At 40.7% G+C, this 25328-nt stretch overlaps 1 protein-coding gene across 1 annotated transcript in view; it reads right to left on the reverse strand.

Moving 5' to 3' along the window:
* Positions 1-17032: 17032 nt before the first annotated feature.
* Positions 17033-25328, reverse strand: part of abhd17c (abhydrolase domain containing 17C, depalmitoylase) — a 72880-nt gene continuing 64584 nt past the window's right edge. The window contains exon 3 of the mRNA XM_072564820.1: positions 17033-18667. Within this exon, the coding sequence (XP_072420921.1) occupies positions 18448-18667 (220 nt within the window). The 3' untranslated portion in view covers positions 17033-18447. The remainder of the gene's footprint in view (positions 18668-25328) is intronic.

Below are 25328 nucleotides of genomic sequence, written 5' to 3' on the forward strand. Positions count from 1 at the left end.
GACTTGGAAAAGAAGATTGCAGCATGTTTTCTGAATGGAAATTGATGTTGTCACCTAACATAAACTGAACAGACATCCAGTTTATTTCCAGCACCAAATCAGTGCTAACTCATTCTGAAGTCAGATGGTGAAGAAAGAAACCAGATGTCAACATTTCACTAAATGCAACATTTATTTACAGGACGGAACAATAATATGTTTGCCTCCTCCATAACTACTCCAGCCTCCCAGAAGGCTCTGTTTAATTCTTTGCAGATCTTCATATGTTTTCCGTCCTTGGAGAACGTCTGAAGCATTGGAAAAACTTTACTTGAGATTAGCACCTGCTTGAAGACGTGAACAGTCCTATCGTCAAGAGATCCTGGAGTAAGATTTGGAGCCCAGACTCTCTGGCTCAGAAATAGGTGGGCTACCAAATGCATCATGGTGAAAGTGAGGACTGCAGATGCTGGAGATTAGAGTCGAGAGTGTGTGGCTGGAAAAGCACAGCAGGTCAGGCAGCAGCCGAGGAGCAGGAAAATCGATGTTTCGGGCAAATGTCTGAATAAGGGCTTTTGCCTGAAACATCGATTTTCCTGCTCCTCGGGATGCTGCCTGACTTGCTGTGCTTTTCCAGCACCACACTACCAAATGCAATATGTCAGCTTAAGACTTTTTAATGTGCTCAAGATATTTAATCAATCAATACCCTTCAATCACCATTCATGATCAGAAAAAGAAGCAAGAGAGGGCCATTCAGTCCTTCAAGCCTGCCCCATCCTTCAAAAAGTTTTTGGCCAATCTTCCACTTCAACACCATTTTCCTGAAACTATCCATATTTCCCTTAAATTTTTTAATATGTAAAAATTTATCAATCTCTGTCTTCGACAAACAAAAAACTGAGCCTCCACATCCTCTGGAGCAGAGAATTCCATAGGCTGCCCACCTTGTGAGGGACGAAATTCCTCCTTACCTCAGAACTAAATGACTTGCTCTTCATTCTGAGACTGTATCTTCTGATTCTAGATTCTCTTCCAGTCAGGAGAAACATCCTTTGTGTTTCTACTGGGTTGATTCATGTAAGAATGTTCCCCAATCTTCTAAACTCCAGGGAATATAGACCCAGTCTGTTTAATATTTCCTCATAATACATTCCTTCCATCCTGGGTGAATTTGATAAACCTTAGTTGCACTCCCTCTATGGCAGGTATATCTTTCTATGGGTAAGAAGGTTCTATATAAATTAAGAAAGACCAATTTTACTTCTATACTCAAATCCTTGTTATAAAAGCCAGCATTTGCTGCCTTCATTGGTGACTTCAGAATGAGTTAACACCAATTTGGTGCTGGGAATAAACTGGATGTCTGTTCAGTTTATGTTAGGTGACAACATCAATCTCCATCTAGAAAATATGCTGTAGTCCTCTTTTTCACATTTGAACTATAATAGACTCCACACGGTAATGTTGTCTCAAACTAACAAGCCCATTCCTCCATATCATTTTTATGTTAGAAGGCACAATAGTTGCATCTTCTAGGAATGCTGTGCATGAGCTCATTTGAAAACTGGCTCTCACTATAACGTGAACCAACATTTGGAAGATGGTTTTGGTAATACTTCCGCCAATGAATTGGAGGGAGTTTGGGACTAACAGAGTGTTGAAACAGAGTCTCTATGTAAATAGAGTCATTTTAATGAGAAAACCCTATATTTAATTAGATTCTACTTGCACAGAAAACCCTTAATTTAAACAATTCTTACAACAGCAGACATAGCCCATGTGCAGCCCCCCGATAAAAGCAGGATTATTTTTCCAGCTGAATGCATTGAGTGGAAGATAGTTTTATGCATAAAACTAATCACTATAATTTACAGCTACAAAGGCACAGTTTCCGGGGAATTACTTAATCATGTTCATTGCAGCCAGAACATGTGGCATCATAATACAGGCTTTGTTTGACAAATGGTTTTCTATAGTTATTGAAATATAGAGGGTTATCCTGTTCTCAAGGTGGATCTAATATTGAGGCATTTGATATGGTTTCTTGACTCAAAGTACAAAAGGGTCCTTACCCTTAAGATATCTTACAGAAAAGGGCTTCGTGAGGGATACAAACTGCAGGAGAAATTGCATTCTTGACTGATTGACTATTGTGCTCTTCATTCCAAATCTCAAGAGAAGCACGGACAATTTGTCACTAATAATTAGGCTGGGTATTACAGCCAACTTCGTTACACTTATGGCAGGATCAAGCCAGTATTACAAAATACTTCTGAACAATCTTGCCAGAACCAGCCTCCTGAATTGTTGCATCTAAACTTGCCGTTGTATGAAAACAACAAGAGGGCTCCTTAGTCATGGCAGCCTCACTGGAGGAGGTGTGTTATTTGCAGGCTAGTTGGGGACTGCAAGTGCATCTCAAATAATAAGCAAGTGGGATGGAAGGGAAATTCCTCTACTGGATCACTCCTAGCTGTTGCATTAATGTAACATCCTCCTTGCAGCCTGGAGACAGCAAGTGGTTCAATGAAGTTTTTGGCCTCTGTGTTTGGTTGAGAGGAGGGAAGAGTAGACCTGCCATTATCTAAATGGAAAGGTAACTGTAGAAACACCCCTGACTGGAACCTCTGAAATGTAAAGTATAAAGTATCCCACCTCCTGCATGGAGCCAGCTGTAACCCACCTGGCTAAAGGGGAGAATCGTCCCCATGTAGCTGTGCACTACCCTCCCTCCCCCCCTCAACTCCCAATTTCCTGGCTTTTCGTTCTCCTTAGCTATCACCACAGGGCCCAGAAAGTTCAGCACAATAGGTTAGACAGGAGATATTTCAGATGGGACTTTTGAATAGAATGCAGGTATTTCCATTCAGAAATCGAGAAAAGCTTATCACAGCAAACCCAGAACTGGAAAGAGAAGATAGAATGGTAAAGTAAATGAGGTAATAATGAATAGATGACACAAAGTTTGAGTTTGAAATGCCTGGACTGCAAGGAAAGCGAGCAAGTGATAAGAAGTTTTGGTATCTTTGATTTAACTGGGCATCAGTTGAAACATGGGGAGGATGTGAAGAAGAGGAGTGGGTTTATCAGAGACCGATGCTTCCATTTAGGAGGTGCTGGGATTCATGTGTTGCCAAGTAGTGACCAGCCCCTTTAGCTACACACGGTCAAGTAATACAATGACTCACGCAATGGGTAATGGGGGGGGTCAAGAGGTCCACCATTACTGCACAGGGTTGAAGGTGCAGACACCATTTTTAAAATGCACTTGGACAGGCATTCAATCCTGCAGCACCAGTGACACAACAGCTTTCATTGGAATACTTGGATCTTTCATGCCTGTGAAAATCCAATTCTGCTATCAGGGAGACATCTCAGAGCAGGCAGAGAACCAGAGGTCCCATGGTTCAGCATTTCCTCACTTCACATTCTCTGCCAGGTTGCTCACAAAAATTGGGAGATGCTGCTTCCTGGTGCTGGCAGCAGGAGGCTCTCTCCTCTGTCCTGAGCAGACTTGGCAAGTTAGTGGCAGTAGGACCCACTCCAGAACCTGGCTCCAGTGTAGAAAGAGGGTGAACAAATTGCTGTGCTCTGAAAGGGTAAGTGGCCCTACGTAATCACTGGAAAGTGACACTCTCCAAGGTGTCCAGGACTGTGACTGTGCAAGTCCGGTAGGGTGTCAGACAGTAGAGTTGCAATCTTTAGCCACAGATGCCACATGTAGATTGAATGTGGAAACTATTTCATGTTGCTTGTGTGGTACCCATTTCAGGAGGGTGTGGCTGTCAAGCACTTACTGGGGTGGACTTGGTCCTCCCTATGAGCTGACATAGGCATGTGCAGAACATTGGAAATGACAATCAATCATTCTGCCTGGTCACAGGAGAAAATCACTCCTAATATTGAGGAGTGTTCAAGGCCTGGTGGAGGAATCCCTGCTATACCAGAGGGAGAATCAGGACTGAGCCTGTGCACATGGAGAGAACAAAGTTTCTCAGCCACCCTGAGAAACCTCCTGCCTACTCTTGACAAATGGACATACAGGAGTAAGGCTGCAACATTGTTTAGAAAAGAGATTATGTTTAGACATCAATTATTTATTTCTGTTCTTCATTGCAGGTTCTCAAAGCAAGTTCAAAAGGAGATAGCTTTCCTCCACTCCCACCTCCAACTCCACCCCCAGTTCCAACTGTTCCAGGAGAATTTAGAAGAGTTAGGGCAGATTTAGTTAGTTTTTAAGATCATGAAAAGCCTTGATAGGATGAATGTGGAGAGGGTAAATCCAGAACTAGGGGACACTCTTTTAAAACTAGATGTTAACTTTTAGGTCTGAGAGGAGGAGAATTTTTTTCCTCTGAGAGTTATGTAACTAGATCTTTCGAGCTTAGAAGGGGATAGCGAGGGAGCCCTGTCACTCCACGTTTCCTGTACCACTGACCCCATTGCGTGTGACAGGCCTGATGGAGGATGTAGCTGTGTAGGAGACCCTCAGCAGGTTAGAGCTCTTCAGGCCTCAGATCAACAGGGAATGGCTCAGAACAGGCAATCGCCACCACAATGTGGCTGCACCTCAACATAGTGGGTAGAAAAGAAAGATCAAGCTTTCTAAAGGTCGAATGATGGCACGAGTGTTTATCACTACATAGAAGAAACACTCTTGCAAATATATGTTTCATCTCACTTTATTGACAGAAACTGTACATTGATGATGTTGCTAGTTGCTGCAATGGTTGTGTGGATTTAAGGGTGCCACACCTTGTTCCCAGTCAGGTTCAGATGATGGATACAACATTGATTGCCACCTCATTCATAATGTCATTTCTGACCACCCTGACATGAAGGTTTAAACCTTGGGCATCGTTTGTAAAGTCAGAGGCTTGGGACATCTGGCAGCCGAGCAGATAATGTTCATCTGATTAGCATCCCTCTGAGGCTGCTGTCTGAGCAGCATCTGCAGCAGAGTCAGTCAATGTCTTGCTTACGTCTGCAATGATAGTGTTGTACGACAACATGTCAGAGAGGCATGTGGGAGTCCCTGCCAACATACAAATGCTTGTAGCTTACAATATGGACTTGATGCACTGAGGACCAGCAGCATTTTGCCCCTCGGGTGCTATACGTAGCAGGAATGTAACGTGTTATACAGATAATATCCCAATTCTGCTGGCACTGATGCCGTGAGTTTGTCTGAACAGCACCTTTTGTGATAGTAGTATGTGCAATACACACAGGATCACACCACCAATAAATGATAAGGTGAATATGTCAACTACCATGCAGTCACAGATACAGAAATACAATGCAGGGTAACAAAGATGCCCCAGCCATGAGGAAACCCCAGGCTCCCAGACACCAGAGGATAACCTACAATGGTGTTGAGATGTTTTGGTGTCTCACTCAGTCTGGAATCTGGTAGCATTGTGAATGCCAAGGGCCTGCCTGTCACATCATTCTATCAGGCACACAGATAGGTTCTCCTGTTTACCAAGCTTCCTGTTCCTCAGAGCAGCAACTGATTCTGGCCTCTGTTTATAAACCGAGACAACAGAAGGACTGCAAGTTAGAATTTAATAGTGAGACAAGTTGTTGAGGGAATAACATTCCTTTTCAACAAAATAGAACAAGGGACTGCAGACACTGGAGATACGAAACAAATTTTTTAAAAAATCACTAGAGATACTCTGCAGGTCTGGCAGCATCTGTAGAGAGAAAGCAGAGTTAACCTTTCAAGTGCAGTGACCCTTCTTCAGACCTGCAAAGTTAACTCTGCTTTCTCTCCACAGATGCTGTCAGATCTGCTGAGTTTCTTCAGCAATTTCTGTTTGTTTGTTTCCAATCTGCAGTCTCGAAGGATGTAAAAGGTATGAGGGGTACCTTCCCAGATATGGAGTAGTATTGAAGTTGTGGATAGGCTAATGTTTTACACAGATTTAGAACTTGGGATGGGGGGGGGGGGGGGCAGGGAATGCAACTGTTGGTATGAAAGGGAAATGGAAAGTATCGGAATCATCTTTAGCAATGGGGAGGGTGTAAAGTGGAATTTGTAGCTTGTCTTATGCAGTATACCCGTTCTGAACTTCAAATTATTATTATATTTCAAAATTGGTCACAAAAGACTTTAAAAGATGGTTGAGGAGCAAATAATTCGCATTTGTGGATTAGAACAACTATTGCCTCAGGAAAAGAACAGTAGAGACTGATACAAATCATTCCCCCCTCCCCCCCGAAATCAATCCAGGAAAGTATTATCAAAGTAAAAGAGTTTGAAACAGTCAAAATCTTTGTTGTTGTCTATCTCTCAAGATGTTAAACAACAAGACAGGATGGGTAATCAACATAATCACCACTTTATTCAGAGGAGGACTTTCTGTGAAAGATCAAATAAATAAGATCTAAAAAAAAAATCAGTGGGCTGCGCGGTGGCAAGCACTGCTGCCTCACAGCGCCAGAGACCCGGGTTCAATTCCCACCTCCGGCGACTGACTGTGTGGAGTTTGCACGTTCTCCCTGTGTCTGCGTGGGTTTCCTCTGGGTGCTCCGGTTTCCTTCCACAGTCCAAAGATGTGCAGGTCAGGTGTATTGGCTATGCTAAATTGCCCGTAGTGTTAGGTAAGGGGTAAATGTAGGGGTATGGGTGGGTTGCGCTTCGGCGGGGCGGTGTGGACTTGTTGGGCCGAAGGGCCTGTTTCCACACTGTAAATAATCTAATCTAATCTAATCTAATGAGACAGCAGTATTTTCTATCAGCTTTTAAAATACGCTGGAAGATGATGAGAGTTCCACCAAAAGCCTTGGAAGTAGCTCATCAAAGCAGTTGGAATAATGAACTATCCAAGCAGGAGAGCCCAACAGAAAGAAAAACTCCCCCCAGTCTGTTCCAGCTGCTGGTTCATCTGACAACCAAGCTCCTGGAAATTTAAGTGAGGAACACCGCAGCCACTGAGAATCCTTCACTAAACAAGGCCTCTTCAACGTTTAAGTATCTAGATCATCCAAAGACCAGGGCCTGCCTAGTCGGAAATAGAGATTGAATGAACTACAATTTGCATCAACTTCCCGCACTCCACCCTCAAACCCCACACCTCCAACCACAACAAGGACAGAACCCGCATCCTCACTTTCCACCCCACCAACCTCCAGATAAATCGCATTATCCTCTGCCGTTTCCGCCACCTACAACTGACCCCACCACCAGAGGTATATTTCCCTCCCTACCCCTATCTGCATTCCGTTAAGACCATTGTCAGGTCCAAGCCCCCCACTAACCCACCCTCCCATCCCGGCACCTTCCCCTGCCACCGCAGGAATTGCAAAACCTGTGCCCATACCTCCTCCCTTACATCCATCTAAGGCCGCAAAGGAGACTTTCACATCCAGCTAAGATTTACTTGCACTTCCACACACGTTAAACTGTATCCATTGCTCCCGGTGTGGTTTCCTCTACATTGGGGAGACAGGATGCCTACTTGTAGAACACTTCAAAGAACATCTCCGGAACACCTGCATGAAACACCACTCCATGGCCAACCACTTTAACTCCCCTTTCCACTTCCCCAAAGATATGCAGGTCCTTGGCCTTCTCCATCGCCAAACCCTTACCACCTGACGCCTGGAAGAAGAACGCCTCATCTTCTGCTTTGGGACTGCCCAACCACATGGGATCAATGTAGATTTCACCAGGTTCCTCATTTCCCCTCCCCCCACCTTATCCCAGATGCAACTTTCCAACTCCGCACTACCCTCTTTCCTACCTGTCCATCTTCCTTCCTTCCCACCAATCCACTCCACCCTTCTCTCCAACCTATCACCTTCACCACCACCTTCATCTACCAATCACCCTCTCAGCTGCCTTCAACACAAAGATGAACCCACTGACATTTAAGATGCCTTACTCTCTTCTCTCGTTGTTCTTTTCTCTTAAATATATTAATAGTGTCATAGTCATAGAGATGTACAGCATGGAAAGAAACCCTTCGGTCCAACTCGTCCATGCTGACCAGATATCCTAAATTAATCTAGTCCTATTTGCCAGCATTTGGCTCATTTCCCTCTAAACCCTTCCTACACCCATCCAGATGCCTTTTATATGTTTAAAACCAGCCTCCACCACTTCCTCTGGCAGCTCATTCCATACACACACCACCCTTTGCATGAAAAATTTGCCCTTGAGTCCCTTTTAAATCTTTCTCCTCTTACCCTAACCCTCTAGTTCTGGACTCGTCCAGCCCAGGGAAAAAAACATGGATTTTTCTGCTCCTCAGATGCTGCCTGACCTGCTGTGCTTTTCCAGCACCACTCTGATCTAAACTCTGGTTTCCAGCATCTGCAATCCTCATTTTTGCCTAGGGAAAATACCATGTTTATTTACCCTATCCATGCCTCTTATGATTTTATAAAGCTCTATAATGTCACCCCTCAGCCTTTGATGCTCCAGAAAAAACAGCCCCAGCTTATTCAGCCTCTCCCTATAGCTCAACCCTCTGACCCTGGCAACATCCTTAAATCTTTTCTGAATCCTTTCAATTTTCACAATATCGTTCCTATAGGAGGGAGACCAGAATTGCACACTGTATTCCAAAAGTGGCTTAACCGATGTCCTGTACAACTGCAACATGACTTCCCAACTCTGAAACTCAAGACTCTGACCAATAAAGGAAAGCATAATAAACACCTTCTTCATTATTTTATCTATATGCAACTCCACTTTCAAGGAACTATGAACCCGCACTCCAAGGTGTCTTTGTTCAGCAACACTCCCCAAGACGTTACCATTAAGTGTCTAAGTCCAGCCCTGATTTGCCTTTCCAAAATGCAGCACCTTACATGTATCTAAATTAAACTCCATCTGCCACTCCTTGGCCCACCGCCCCATCTGATCAAGATCCCATTGTACTCTGAGATAACTGTCTTTGTCTTTGTGTCCACTACACCTCCAATTTTGGTATCATCTGCAAACTTACTAACTATATCTCCTACGTTCACATCCAAATAATTTATATAAATGACAAAAAACAGTGGACCCAGTCCTGATCCTTGTGGCATACCACTGCTCACAGGCCTCAAGTATGAAAAGCACCCTCCACCACCACTCTCTGGCTTCTACATTTGAGCTAGTTATGTATCCAAATGACTTTTCCTCCATGTATTCCATGTGATCTAACCTTGCCAACCAGTTTATCATGAGGAACCTTGTTGAACGCCTTACTGAAGTCCATATAGATCACGTCCACCGCTCTGTCCGTCAATCCTCTTCGTGACTTCTTCAAAAAACATAATTAAGTTTGTGAGACATGATTTTCCACGCACAAAGCCATGTTGACTATCCCTAGTCAGTCCTTGCCTTTCGACATACATGTAAATCCTGTTCCTCAGGATTTCCTCCAACAACCTGCCCACCAGGTCACCGGTCTATAGTTACCTAGCTTTTCCTTACCATCTTTCTTAAATAATGGCACCACGTTAGCCAACTTCCAGTTTTCCAGCACCTCCTTTGTGACTATTGATGATCCAAGTATTGCAGCAATTACTTTCCTAGCTTCCCACAGAGTTCTAGGGTATACCTGATCAGATCCCAGGGATTTATCCACCTTTATGCATTTTAAGACATCAGCACCTCCTCCTCTGAAATATGAAAATTTTTCAAGATGTCACCATCTATTTCCCCCACATTCTATATCGTGCATGTCCTTCTCCACGGTAAACACTGATGCAAAATATTCGTTTAGTATCTCCCCAATCTCCAGCGGTTCCACACGTAGGCTACCTTGCTGATCTTTAAGGGCCGTATCATCAGTGAGAGTCTCTGGTGAAGCGCTGGTGGTATGCCCCACCTCTCTTTTTATAGGTCTTGGTTTCTTAAGGTGGGTGATCTCACTTCCAGTTCTTTTTTTCAGGGGAAGGTAGATAGGGTCTAAGTTGATGTGTTTATTGGTGGAGTTTTGGTTTGAATGCAATGCCTCTAAGAATTCTCGTGCGTGTCTTTGTTTCACCTAATCGAGAATATGTGTGTTGTTCCAGTCAAAGTGGTGTCCTTCTTTGTCTGTATGTATAGTCATTAGTTTCTATACATACAGACAAAGAAGGATACCACTTTGATTGGGAGCGCATACACATCCTAGGACAGGCGAAGCAAAGACACGCACGAGAATTCTTAGTGGCATCAGATTCTAACCAGAACTCCATCAGTAAACACATCGATTTAGACCCTATCTACCTTCCCCTGAAAAAAATAACTGGAAATGACATCACCCACCTTGAGAAACCAAGACCTATAAATAGAGAGACGGGATATACCACCAGCACCTCACCGGACACTCTCACTAATGATGTTACCTAGTATGGTAATGAAACCTCTTTAAAAAAAAACCTTCCAGCTCAGCGAGCTAACTTACATACTTATCATCAACCTGAGCTACAAATCTTCTCAAAAATCGTGAAGAACATACTATCTCTCAACTCTCGTTATCTCATTTTTGAAGGCTTCCCATTTTCCAGCCGTCCCTTTACCTACAAAGTAGATTCTTTTTGGATTATCATTAACTTCATCTGCCAAGGCAATCTCATATCCCCTCTTTGCCTTCCTGATTTCCTTCTTAAAGAGCCCTACACTCTTTATACTCTTTAAGCAGTTCAGTTGATCTCAGTTGTCTATATCCAATATGTGATTCTTTTATTTTTGACTAGAACATCAATATCTTTATTCATCCATTGTGCCCTACTCTTGCCAGCCTTGCCTTTCACTCTAACAGAAACACAATGCCTCTGAATTCTCATTATCACATTTTTGAAGGCATCGCACTTGTCAGTCATGCTTTTCCCTGCGAACAGACTACTCCAATCAACTTTTGAAAATTTCATGTGTCATACCCTTAAAATTTGCCTTATTCCAATTAAGAAGTTTAACTTTTATGGAAGACTTATCCTTTTCCATAACTATTTTAAAACTAATAAAAATCTGATCACTCATCGCAAAGTATTCCCCTATTAACACTTCAGTCACTTGTCCTGCCTTATTTCCCACAAGAAGATCACCTTTTGACCATTCTCTAGTAGGAACACTTACATATTGATAAAGAAAATTTTCTTGAACACATTTAACAAGTTCTTAGCCATTTAAAGCTTTAACACTATGGCAGTCCCAGTCAATGTTTGGAAAATTAAAATTCCTTATTACAACTTTATTTTTCTTACATATATTTGAGATCTCCTAGATACTTGCTTCTCAATTTCCTTCTGACTATTGGGGGCCTACAGTACAATCTCATCCCTTTATTTTAATCCATATAATTTCACTAAATGATCCCCAGAAACATCTTCTCTAATTACAGGAGTAATGTTTGCCTTAATCAAAAATGTAACTCCTCACCCTCTCTTCCCTTACTTGTTTAGAGAAGGGAGGTGGGAGCTTCCTAAAAGTTTACAGGCTCCCAAAATAGAACTGGCAAATCTCCCCACCAATATATTACAAATATTCCAACAATTCAACCAATGGAATCACAGAATTCCTACACTCGAAAGAGGTCATTCAGCCCATTGAGTTTGCACCAACCTTCTGAACCGGATTCCACCCAGACCCAGTTTCCCACTCTATCCTGGCACATCTTTGGACTGTGGGATGAAACCGGAGGAAACCCACAGACAGGGAGAATTTGTAAACTCCACATAGACAGTCACCCATGGCTGGAATCAAACCCAGCTCCCTGATGCTCAGGCAGTAGTACTAACCACTGAGCAACTGTACCACTCAGTGCGTTGAAAGAGAAATAAAGGTTGTATGCTTAATTATTATATCTGAAAGACATTAATTAATATAAAATATACTCATGAGAAACAGAATAGAGAGTTGAACAATGGAGAATTGGAATCATTAGTTTGAAGAAAGAACAAGGCGGGGGGGGGAGCTGACCTTCATGCTGACAAATTGGGAGGAACGATAGGTTAATCAACTACTTGAATTTATTCCACCATTTCATTAAGATCACAGCTGACCTAACTATGGGCCTCAATTCTACTTTCCAGCCTACCTATTATACTCATGACACTCTTGTTAATCGAGGAGTTATCTTAGTCTACTATAAAGATTTTCAACCACCTCCACTGTTCTTTGAAGAGAGTTCCACATACTGTCAACACCCAGAGAAAAGAATTCTCCTATTCCTTCGTTTTAAAGGCCTTATTCTTACCTTATTTGTAAACTTTGTCACTTTGTTGTTCGAGTCGCTCCCATAGGAAGAAGCATACTTTCAGCATCAGCTCTGTCAAGTCCTTTCAGGACTTTAGGTTTGTCAGTAACATTTTGAACAATGTAGGGTTATCCTGAGCTAATAGAAAATTAATTGAGGGTAATCAGTGAATCAGTTAAAGCTCAGAAAGTAACATAAGGGGAAATTGAATCACTACAGTTATGATGAAATATCATATGATGGTGAAAAATTAAGTATATGAAGCAGAACTTGCCAAATGCAAGATGTCCTAGACACTGACTAACAATGCAGATGTTATGAACAAAATACCAGATTTGAGCAAAAATGAGAAGTTTAGGTTGCCAAGATCAGATTTTCAATGAGGAAATTAAAACTTAATAGGTTTACTTATGCATGACTGAAAGTTGAAAAGTTAGACAGTTATCAAGTTTAGAGGGTTATATCGATATCAAATGAACTTAATGAAATTAGAGAAATTCTGAGCTACTGGAGATCAAAATTCATTAATTTAAGGAGTTTTATTTGAGCAAAATGGATACAAACCAATGGATATAGTTTTGGAAATTGGCACAGAAATCATTGGAGAGGAATTAGCAGTGAAGAGTTAGGAAAAGATGAACATTTGGTTTTGGTGAGAGTAATGAATACTCATGAACTTGGGTTTGAATAAACAGTGAGGAATGGGAGCAAATGAATACTGACAGAGTTAGATTCAAGAAAGCAAATGATGTAGTGGATACAGTTTTAAGTGTCTTGATGTTTTCTTGCTGTAAGAGAAACCTTGGCTCAGTGTTACCACCCATGTCTCATAATCAGACAGTATAAACTCAAATCCCATCCCTATCCGTTATATGCCCTGCATTAAAATAAATACATTTCAGACCCACCATGTTTATTAACTTGGCCCTGCTGTGAGGACTACTGGAGATCAGAGCTGAAAGTGTATTGCTGGAAAAGCGCAGCAGGTCAGGCAGCATCCAAGGAACAGGAGAGGTTCCTGAAGAAGGGCTTATGCCAGAAACATCGATTTTCCTGTTCCTTGGATGCTGCCTGACCTGCTGCGCATTTCCAGCAACACATTTTCAGCCCTGCCTGTTCTCATTAAACTTACTTGATTTAACCTCTCCCTGCCTCTCAATCACTTCACATATTGACATCCTGCTCTAGTTCTCCAACACACACCAATCTCCACCCATCTATCTCACACACGCAAACATATACTATATTCAAGATTAAAGTAATCTACAAGTCCCTAGAATTCTACAAATTCACAACCCTCGGAGTGAAGAAATTTCTCATTTCATTCCTAAATATTTAAAATCCTCGATCTAGAGACTAAGTCCCCCAGTTTCAGTCACTCTGTTCGGTCATTACCTTGTAGCTATTTGTGGGACCTTGCTGTACACATATTGGTTGCCATATTTTACTCTGACAACAATAGCTGAAAACTACTTCAGCGCCTGCATTTTTGTGATGCTCGGGAATTGTGAAAAGCGATATTTAATGTAAAGAAAACACTGATTATTTGCACAAGTGTCCAAACCTTGCAGCTATTGATAGAACCACTTCCTAAAGTGAATAGGGTACAGCTCCTAACAAATGTGTGTGACTAAACCATAACAAGTGATGCAACTGGAAAAAAAATCTTAAATGTCACAGGAATTACACCGAATACAAGTCAATCAGATTTTGAAATCTTGTAGAAGCTAATAGTTTCCATCTCAGTTGTGTTTCAAACTTGCTCACCACAAACTACCCAAACAGTTTTTTTTTGTGGATTATGGCACTGGACTTTGGCAGGAAACTATCAAAATTTTGGGAACTCTACATAACCCTCAAGAACACAACGACACAGTTATGAAGAGTTACAAATTTAGTTATGAGGATAGATTGGATGGACTGGGGTTATTTTCCTTGGAGCAAAGGAAACTGACGGGGCACATGATTGAGATATATAAAAATGTGAGGGGCACAGAGACAGTAGACAAAGAGGAACTTTTTCCCTTCGTGACTAGGGACATAGATTTAAGGGGCAAGAGGTTGAGAAGAGACACGAAGATATTTTTTCCACCCAGAGGGTATCTGTGAGGGTAGTAGAGGCAGAAATGCTTATAATATTTAAGTAGATTTTGATATGTATTTGTGGTGTCAAGGTGTACCAGGCTATAGGCCAAGTGCCAGAAAATGTGATTGGAATAGCTAGGTGCTTGTTTTTGACTGGCATGGGCTCAATGAGCCTTTTTCTGTGCTGCAGACCTCTACAACTGTAATTCTCATCAAAACACTAACTAGGTTTTACCTGCCCTAGACAATCAGCTGCTTTATATTTCCAAAGATAGTGATCACTTGTGCCAACTAGTGAATCTCACCAAACATTTTAAACGAAAACTCCAGCCTTGAAATTATACAAAGGGAATATTCCTCTACCATTTTGATAAGGCCCTAAACCATTTAAGATCAACAGGCTGAAACTCCTGAAAAGGAACTTGTAATTTCAAATGAAACATTTCTGACTGGTATCTTACAGAGCAATTTCAAGGCACCAGTGTCTGTCACATTTCCAGGTCCTGGTAGCTTCACTTAGTTAGGAACTGATATGGAGGCTTGTCTTTTAGCTGGATATGTAATGTAAGGAAGGTGACAGCTGTACTGTGAGAAATCTGAATTGGAATCACCTGATGACTGAATAACATGCTTTGAAGGACGTATATGTAATTTCTGGCTGTCTTCAAGTCTGAACAGCAGTAAGGAAAGGAAATTAAAATGTTGTAAGTCATTATTCATTTTCTACCAAGGTATTAAGACAGCACCATTTTATTTGACTGTTGACTTAAAAAGTTTCACATCAAAAAGCAATCCACTGGGGTAACCAGAAAGATCTTAGCTAATAGACATCAATTCTGGCTAACAGACAAGTTCTGTTCATTACTTTTAGTTTGTGCATTCTACTTGCAACATTATAATCCTAGAAGATTGTGAATTATACACAAATACAGGGAGTAATGAATTTGTTTAAAGAATTTCTAACTAAGACAACATTAGTATTTTCCAAACTTGTGCCAATGTTGAAAAGCCATTCCAAACATTAGCTGTTTTTATTTTTAGGTCATCATATGTCAAACAATTGCTATCGAAATGGCCATTTAACATCTACATAAGGATGACTTTTTAAATAGGTTTTCAAAACAAACCATAAAAGACTTATTGGAAATTGTCATTCATTATTTTGTTACTGGCCAATAGTCATGAGATACGAGCTGTTCTGGATCTACAGTGTAGACAATCAGTACATGTACACACTGTGACAGGGATTTTGTTATTCAAGCAATGGGTTGCTGGATCACATCAGCATAACCAATATAGTTGTTTAACTTTGTTCATTAAAGCAGGCAAGTCAAAGTTCTCAATCAGATTCAAGCTTAATCCCTGAACACTTCCAGTTTGACAAGGAACACAGCTATGAATAAGCTGTTTTCAGGTCACCCAGAGTTAATGAAGATTTAACATTGAGCAGCCCACTCTAAAGGTTTAGAGGAAGCTGCAACTTGATGAAAGTTCAATTCAGATTCACTGAAGACTCACTCGAAACTTCACATTTAGGGGCCAATTTTCCACCCGTATTTCTGGATTCAGATTTTAAGTTGAGACAAATACATTTTTATTGCAGGTACTCCAGCTGTGGGAATATAGCTACAGCTGCAATTTGGAAGAAAGGTTCAGCACTGACAAAAAGCAGCAGCTAAAAAGTCTACAATGATCCTATCTAAGAAAGAAAAAAATAATTTATCTCCTTTGATCTTCTGGTTATTTACTGACTCGCTTGCTTGAATCCTTCTTGAAATGGATGCTCTTCCTAACATTTGGAAGGATTGGAATAGGAAAATGCAAAGGAAATGCTGGTTCCACCAAGCCCTATACTGTGTAATTACCATGGCTTGCCCCTACATTGAAAATACCACAGGATCAAATGGAACCATGGGGAAGTAGGTCTATTGTCCTCATCAACCCCTATCACTTTTGCAAACTGGAGGAGAGTATTCAGTAAGCATGTGAAAATAGCTCATTATTTAAATGTCAGGGATTTTAGTTAATCATAAAATAGAATCATAGAATCTCTACAGTGTGGAGACAGGCCTTTCAGCCCAACAAGTCCACAAGAACCCTCCGAAGAGTATCCCACCCAAACATATTCCCCATTACTCCACATTTACCCCTGACGAATGCACCTAACCTACACATCCCTGGCCACTACGGCAATTTACCTAACCTACACAACTTTGGACTATGGGAGGAAACTGGAGAACCTGGAGCAAACCCACGCAGACACAGGGAGAATGTGCAAACTCCACACAGACAGTTGCCTGAGAATGGAATCAAACCTGGGTCACTGGCACTGTGAGGCAGCAGTGCTAACCACTGAGCCACCGTACTGCCCTAAAAAGGGACCAGTTAGTTAGAACATGGATCAGATTACCAAGGGGTTCTGTCCAAAGTAGATATGAGACCTGTCTCTGTATTCAAACTGTTGCAAAGTCAAAATCTCAGTACTTTGTCATTGGCCAGTGAGTAATCATTAAGGACCTGCCTTTGCCCAGAGAACTGGAGAAGACAGTACAGTACAGACAGCTATTCAGCCCATTACAATTAAAGTAGCTCTTGAAAAGAATCCCTGCTCTTTGCCGACAACTGTGCAAGTCTTTCCCCGAGCTACTCCTCTACCTGTGGATACATCAGAGCTCAAATGTAAAAGAAAAAAAGTTACACAAGAAAATTCATACAATTTTCTTGCTTTTCGAAAGAAATCAAAGAAATTGGAAAAAGAACTGTACAATTAATAAAAAGACAACTTTTGACAGTATATTCAATGTTTAATCAGATTTTAAAGTCACATTTTTTGACTGATCACATCACGTGACATTCTGAAATTGTGTGACATTGTTTCTTCTGGCTTTTTACTGTATGCAAACAGTTCTAATGTAAATTCCAAACCTAGATTCCATGCATCCTTTATTCCATTGCTACGCATTGTCGCCTACCTGCAACTTACAACAATGAACTACTGAAACCAAATATACAGCAGAGGCTTACAGTACATTTAAGGCTTTGATTTGTTTGTCCAGTTACGTTATTCCTCATGTCTTGCATTATTTATGTACATTTCAATGTAATTCCAGTGTCACAATCATAACGTCAAATCACTGGTTATTGCAACTAAAATTAAATTACATCTGTTACTGTACAAAATACAGATGTGGAAATTTATGAAATTTAAATGGTAACAGATTTTTTAAGAAGTTGTTAAGCAATCAAGAATAAAAATAGTTATACTCACAAATAAAACACATTTCACCATTTAAAACATACAAATTAGGCAGTTATCACATCTAATCTCAACATTTTTGAAACAAAAAATATTTCTATAACCTTGCAAGACACCATATACAAACACTGCAATTTATGAAGAGATAACAGTTATTTTAGGAATTGCAATTGAAAAGTATTATATTACCTACCCTGAAAAACAATATACATTGAAACTTTAAAACAGTCAAAATAGTTCATAAATGTACACATTGGTGAAAAATAGTTTATGGCTACACGCCATATTCTGCACCATCAGGGATGTACTTGAGGTATTGTATCACATTTTTAACATGGAAAAAAAACCTCCACGTGTATTGGAATATTAAGAACATTTACAAAAGAACTGTGTTCTTTAGCAAATAAGTGGAAAATGTATTTCCAAACTCACTGAGTTTTACAAATACTGAACAGTACTTTGAGGCAATGTTAGAAATACTAAGAATGCGACAAACATTTTAATCACTTTCTTAACATTGGGTTGGTCCTTCATCTACAAAGCCACAACCAATATGACATGTCATGCTGCATCAAACAAAAAAATCCATTTTATGAACTAGTTACAATACTCAAAACAGATAATTGTGGCAAATATTAAAACAAAATTCTATACCTCTGATGAATCAAGAAATGGAACAAACAAAACAGAATGACAGGATTGATAACCATTCAAAACTGCTTGCAAGTTACAGTAGATGAACATTATTTCATGTGCAAGGTATATGAATCACATGAATTTTCCTGTTATAAAAAAAGTTTTTGTTCATTGTTTTAAATAACTCAGCCTGAAAGTTGGTAGCTTCTGTAATGTTGAAAATTAGTTATCCAGTTAAAACCATGTGCAAATTACGTCACAGTTCTTCCATTCACATTTACTGAGAAAACATCCTTACAATAGTTTTCAGGAGATGGATATCTCGTGATCTATGAACTGTTTCAGTCTTTCCACATACTGTGCATAAAGCTCAATGTCATTGTGTCCTGCTCCCTCGACCCAGAGAGGTTCCACTGCTCTTGGACATTGCTCATACATTGCAAGGCCATGGGAAAAATCAATCACCTCATCTGCGGTGCCATGAATTACCAGCACAGGAGAAGACACCTTGGTGATCTTGTCAATGCTGAAAGAGATTTAAAAAATGAGAAATAAAAGGAATAATGTACTATTAAAACAGTAAAGGGGACTAGATTTCATTATAGATTTGTTAGACAGTCAAGTGTTAATGATGAATATTGCCTCTAGGCTGTGCAAACAGGCTGTATATAAAGCAGCGGTCCCTTAAAAATGCACACATGGTGTGACAATTTCTAAGAAACCATACTGAGCCATAAACTGACTGGGTGCAGCAAAGGGAAATTAGAGGGAACAATAGTTAAGGTCAGGACAAACTAAAACAAAATTAAACATAATTTTAATTAGAAAATATACTTCTTAAACATCACTCAGTCAAATCACTCTTGCAGGGGTCTGGGTTGTATATTTATGCCTCAACTCAAACACTTGAGCAAATAATCCAGGTTGATACTTTCAATACAGTACCAAACACAACTCAAGACACTCTCAAGGCAATACTTATTGCTTAACCAACACCATCAATTACCTTGGTTATCTGTTTCAGTGCTGATTTTGGAATCTGATTGGGCGAAAATGACCTGTCTCGATTCTCTACATTTCAACGACTAAACTTCAAAGCTGCTTCATTTGCTGTGAGAGTTACAATGTCCTGCAGAGAGGTGCTACTTAATTGCAGTTTATTTGCTTTTGCTTTTGGATTCAAAAAGCTAATAGTTGGACAAAGCAAGGTATGCTTAATTTTGCAGAAAGCCTCAACAGATTTGTTCACTGAGCTGGAAGGTTTGTTTTCAAATGTTTTGTCATCATACTAGGTATCAACAGTGAGCTTCCGGATGAAGCACTGGTAAAGCCTGCTTTCTATTTATGTGTTTGGGTTTCCTGGAGTTGGTGAGGTCATTTCCTATGGTGACATCATTTCTGGTTCCTTTTCTCAGGGAATGGTAAATGGGATCCAAGTCAATGTGTTTGTGATAGAGTTCCAGTTGGAATGCCATGCTTCTAGGAATTCTCGTGCGTGTCTCTGTTTGGCTTGTCTTAGGATGGATGTATTGTCCCAGTCAAAGTGGTATCCTTCCTCATCTGTATGTAAGGATACTATTCAGAGTGGGTCATGTCATTTTGTGGCTAGTTGATTTCATTTATCCTAGTGCCTAGTTCTCTGCCCGTTTGTCCAATGTAGTGTTTGTTACAGTCCCTGCACGGTATTTTGTAGATGTTAGTTTTGCTTGTTGTCTGTATAGGGTCTTTCAAGTTCATTAGTTGCTGTTTTAATGTGTTGGTGGGTTTGTGGACTACCATGATGCCAAGAGATCTGAGTAGTCTGGCAATCATTTTCTGAGATGTCTTTGATGTAGGGGAGAGTGGCTAGGGTTTCTGGACGTGTTTTGTCTGCTTGTTTGGATTTGTTGCTGAGAAATCGGTGGATAGTGTTCATTGGGTACCCGTTCTTTTTGAATACACTGTATAGGTGATTTTCCTCTGCTCATCATAGTTCCTCTGTGCAACAGTGTGTGCTGGGTCGTTGAAATAATGTCCTAATGCAGCTTTGTTTGTGGATGTTGGGATGATTGCTTCTGTAGTTCAATACTTAGTCCGTATATGTTGTTTTCCTGCAGCCACTGGTTTGGAGTTCCCCATTGGCTGTTCGCTCTGTGACATCTAGGAATGGCAGTTTGTTGTTGCATTCCTCCTCTTTAGTGAATTTTACGCCAGTAAAGGGTATTATTGTTGGTCTTGAAGATTTCCTCTAATGTTTAGTGATGACAAACGTGTCATCCACATAGCAGACCCAAAATTTGGGTTGGATGATTGGCAGAGCTGTTTGTTCGAGTTTCTGCATTACTGCCTCTGCTAAGAACCCTGATATCAGAGACCCCTTGGTTGTTCTGTTTGTTTGTTTGTAGGTTTTATTGTTGAAAGGTGAAGTGGATGGTAAGGTATAGATCCACTAGCTTGACGATACTGTCCTTACTGATGAAATTAATGGTGTTTGGTATATGTGTCTTTGATTCTTCTAATAGTGTAGTCAGTGTTTTCTTGGCCAGGTTGATGTCGATGGATGTGAACAGGGCTGTTACGTCAAAGGAGACCATTATTTCATCCTCTTATGTCTTGGTATCTTTGACAGTCTTCAGGAATTCTTGGGTGGAGTGTTTGGAGTGGTGTGAGTCTTCTACCAAGTGTTTTAGTCTTTGGTGTCCTTGGTCAACCTGTAAGTTGGTGTTCCAGGTAGCGAGACTATGGGTCTGAGGGGGGCTCTTGCTTTGTGAATTTTGGGTAATCTGTAGAAGCATGGCATATTGGATCCGTCTGGTTTCACTGTTTGGAAGTCGATCTTATTTATTTTTCCAGATTTCTGAAGTTTCTTTTGAGTAGCGCTGTGACTCGGTTCTCTAGTTGTGGGGTTGGGTCTATTGCCATTTGTTGGTAAGTGTTTGTATATGCAAGTAGTATGTTCACTTTCTCAATGTAGTCTCTTTGATTTAAAATAACTGTCAAGCGTCCTTTGCCTGCAGGTAGCATAGCAATGTTTTTATCTTTTTTTTAGTCTTTCTAATACTTTCCTTCCTTGTGTATAGAGTGTGTTTACTTCCTTTTTCCTGCTTAATGCTGGTGCGACTGTCTGTCTGATAGTTTGCTGGGTTTCTTCTGAGAGTTGGTTGTCTTTCAGTGTTGTTTCTAATGCTGCTAAGAAATCTTTGTCTGCATCCTGGAAGTTGTAATTTAATCCTCTTACTAAGATGGCTTTTTCAGTGTCTGTTAAGAGTCAGTCAGAAATTTTTTATCCATTCTTCTGTGTTGTCATGTTGTGTAATTTTGTCTAGTTTGTTCTGCAGGTCAGTTTTTTTTTTCATTTTCTGTGTTTGTCACTGTTTAATGTCTATGGCTTGTTGTACTTGTTGCATTGCGAGTAAAGATTTTTGGCGCAAAATTTCCTGGTTGTATTTATGGAGCTGTTGTGGGTATCATTAATCATTTCTCTAAGCATTCTGCAGCCGTTTGCTCTGTTATTCTTTTAGCCAGTGGGGTGTTAGGGGGAGGTTTATATTTAAGACATTTAGGTAGTACCCGTTTCCTTAGGCATACATGCAGGAAGTACAGCTGTTCACGGGCGGCACTCTGTCGGACGGCATTGGTTTCCCATTTTCAGGCCAGTTTTAGCGTATTGCGTCCATAGGTGTTAGAGAGTTTTGAGATTTGTAGTTCAAGTTGAGGTTCTGGATGTAGGTTTGCTTGCTGAGCTGGAAGATTCTTTTTCAGACGTTTCGTCACTATACTAGCTATCAACAGTGACCCTCCGGATGAAGTACTGGTGGTATGGCCCGCTTTCTTTTTGTGTGTTTGGGTTTCCTTGAGTTGGTGATGTCATTTCCTGTTCTTTGTCTCAGACGGTGGTAAATGGAATCCAAGTCAATGTATTTGTTCATCCGGAGGTTGACTGATGTTACTTAGTATGGTGACAAAATGTCTGAAAAACGAACCTTCCAGTTCAGCGAGCAAACCTACGTTCAGAACCTCAATCTGAGTGACAAGTCTTCTCAAAATTCGCTAGCCTCACCAGAGTTAAATTACCTAATTTTTCAATGTTGTTAATACAAATTTCTATTTTATACCAGAGGGTGTATAATATCCCCAATGGAAAAATTTAAAACACCGAATTCATTAAATATTGATATCCAATAAAGTACCCACTAGCTACATATTGAATCCAACTTTTATTTTCTCTGTTTGCATGCTATGTTTGACATTCTGTTGTGAAGCATTCCCTCCAGGACACTTTGGTTCACGCCTCTTCCATCTCCTCACACCCTCATGGCACCTTCCATGTTACAGCTGACCACTTACCTGCTGACTCCTAATCATCTAAGGCCCCAAATGTACCTTTCAGGTGAAGCAGCGACTTACCTGGACTTCATTCAATCTAATCTACCGTGTTTGCTGTTCAGTGTCATCTTCCCTTCATTGGGTGGGACATAGCAAAGGCTGGGTGACCCCTTTGCAGGACACCTACATTCTGTCTGCAAAAATGACTCCGAGCTTCAAATTGCCTGCCACTTCAACACACCAGCATGTTGCACATCAACATTTCTGTTGCAGGCCTGCTGCAATATTCCAGTGAGCCTCACTGCAAGCTCAAAAAACATCTCATTTTCCACATGAACGTCCTGCAGCCTCTAGGATTCAACATCGAATTCAATAACTTGAGAGCCTGAATCCATCCTTCCATTTCTTTTTTTACTCACCCTACACCCGGTCATGCATAAGTTGCTTTCAGCACAGTGGCCCATTCTCACGTACTCCTAGGCCTATTATCACATTATAAGGATTGCATTCGGTACAGCTCATCCACTTTATCCAACTCAACTGTTATTATGACTTATTCAGCTTTTCTTCTGTCCTGACCAGGTATCCATAATCTCATTTACCTATCCCTTTCATGCCTCTCTCAGCTCCATCTTCAACTATCCCCCTGTCCCCCGCCATTCCAAACTTCAGATTCAGCATAAATACTACTGTTTCCCACTTACCAACAGTTCTGATGAAGAGTCACCAGACTCAAAGTATTAATTCTGCTTTCTTCCCATAGATGCTGCCAGACCTGCTGAGCTTCTCCAGCAATTTGTTTTTGTGACCTTTCCACAACTGTGCTTTTCTTCCCAGTTCAGATCATGAAGTTTGAATCCCAGCGCAATTATATACTGAATTCTCCCAGTTCAGTTTGTTTTTTGGCATCAACCTTTTGTTTTCATTGCAAAATGCTTAATTAACTTAATGCTGAACAGAGATTTTGGTGCTCCTGCCAGAGTTAGTTAATCTCTATTCTTCCACTACATAACCCACCAGCTCAGGATTTGAAAATAATGCATTACTGGAGTGCTCAATATCTATTGTCTCAACTTTTTAGGTCATTACTAATGACTGAAAGGATTATCTGTACTGCATAAAATTCAATCCAAATTACACACAAACATAGAAATGTAGACGTCTTTGCGCACATCAAATGAAGGAGGCGGCTTATATCTGGCATGTACAATGTTTTCTAGTGTTACAAAGATGAAGCTAGGTTCCTTTAAGGTCAGACAATTAACCTTAAGTCATTGATTATTGAAGAAATGACAAATTAGAAGTGCTTCTTACTTTCAGGCTCTGGGCTAAATGCATTAAGTGAATGTCATTTTTTTTATGATGTGGAGGTGCTAGTGTTGGACTGGGGTGGACAATGCTAAAAATCTCAACGCCAGGTTATAGTCCAAGTACTAGCTTTTGGAACACTAGCTGATGAAGGAGCAGCGCTTTGAAAACCTGTTCTTCAAAATAAACCTGTTGGACTATAACCTGGTGTTGTAAGAATTTTAACTTTGTCAATTTTTAAATAATTTATTTTGTGTCTGTGATACTGGACATACAAGTACATACTGGATGCAAAAAACGCCCAAATTTTCTGCAGCATAAGCAATATTTCACATTTCTTGGATTGTCACAATAAAGGTTACAGTTCCTCACGACCACGGTACTGGTTCAGCATTCCGCGGCAACAATTTAAATTTTTGACCATGAAATGCTTCCTGCTTAGTGAACCAATTATTGATTTGTTACAATAATGACCTGAAGCAAAGAGTCTTACAACCACTACCTGTTCTTGTTTGCAAAAACTAAAGTAACTGAGGTGGCTCCAAACCATTACATAGAAATAGAAAAAAATACAGAATCACAGAATCTCTACAATGTAGAGAGGCCATTCAGCCCATCAAATCAGCACCGACCTTCCAAAGAGCAATCCACCTAGACCCCAGCCCCTACCCTGTCCCCATAACCCACATTTACCACCTCGTCTGCATATCCCTGGACACTACTGGGTAATTTAGCATGGCTAATCTACCTAGCATTATTTCATTTAACTGTGGGAGGAACCCAGAGCACATGGAGGTAACCCATGCATACACAGGGAAAACATGAAAATGCCACACTGCCAGTCACCCAAGGCTGGAATCAAACCCAGGTCCTTGGGGATATGAGGCAGCAGAGCTAACCACTGAGCACGTAAAGAACTTAGTGGGCTGGATAGTAGCAGAAGGATCCATTTTATTAGGAGAAAGTGAGGACTGCAGATGCTGGAGATCAGAGTCAAGAGTGTGGTGCTGGAAAAGCACAGCAGATCAGGGCAGCATCAGAGGAGCAGGAGAATCGACACTTTGGGCAAACACCCTTCATCATGCTTATGCCCGAAATGTCAATTCTCCTACTCCTCAGATGCTGTCTGACTTGCTGTGCTTTTCCAGCAACACACTCTTGACATTTTATTTATTAGCAGACTTATACAGGATTAGAGGAATATAAATCGTATGTTTATAATGCATGTTTATCACAAGGGTGTAATGTTGCAAAAGGAAGCTGTTCACCCCATCACGTCTGCACCAATGCTCCAAATGAACCAAGTGTGGGGAATAAGATTTGTGAGGTAGAAACTCAATTCTCCCTGTGAAAGTATGATAGAGTGGCAATAATAAAAATGTGGCTTCAAAATAGTGAGAGCGGAGTGTTTAGTATTCACATATACTAAGAGTACACTAAGGTAGGGAAAGAAAAAGACAAGTTGAACAGCAGTACTGAATAAGGAAGATATGGTAATGTTGGGAGAGGATATCCTTGAACAGGCAAAAACGAAAGCCACTTGGCTGGAATCGTAGAACAAAAAGGACACAATC

This window comes from Chiloscyllium punctatum, chromosome 48 (genome assembly GCF_047496795.1).
Source record: "Chiloscyllium punctatum isolate Juve2018m chromosome 48, sChiPun1.3, whole genome shotgun sequence".
Taxonomy (NCBI): Eukaryota; Metazoa; Chordata; class Chondrichthyes; order Orectolobiformes; family Hemiscylliidae; genus Chiloscyllium; species Chiloscyllium punctatum.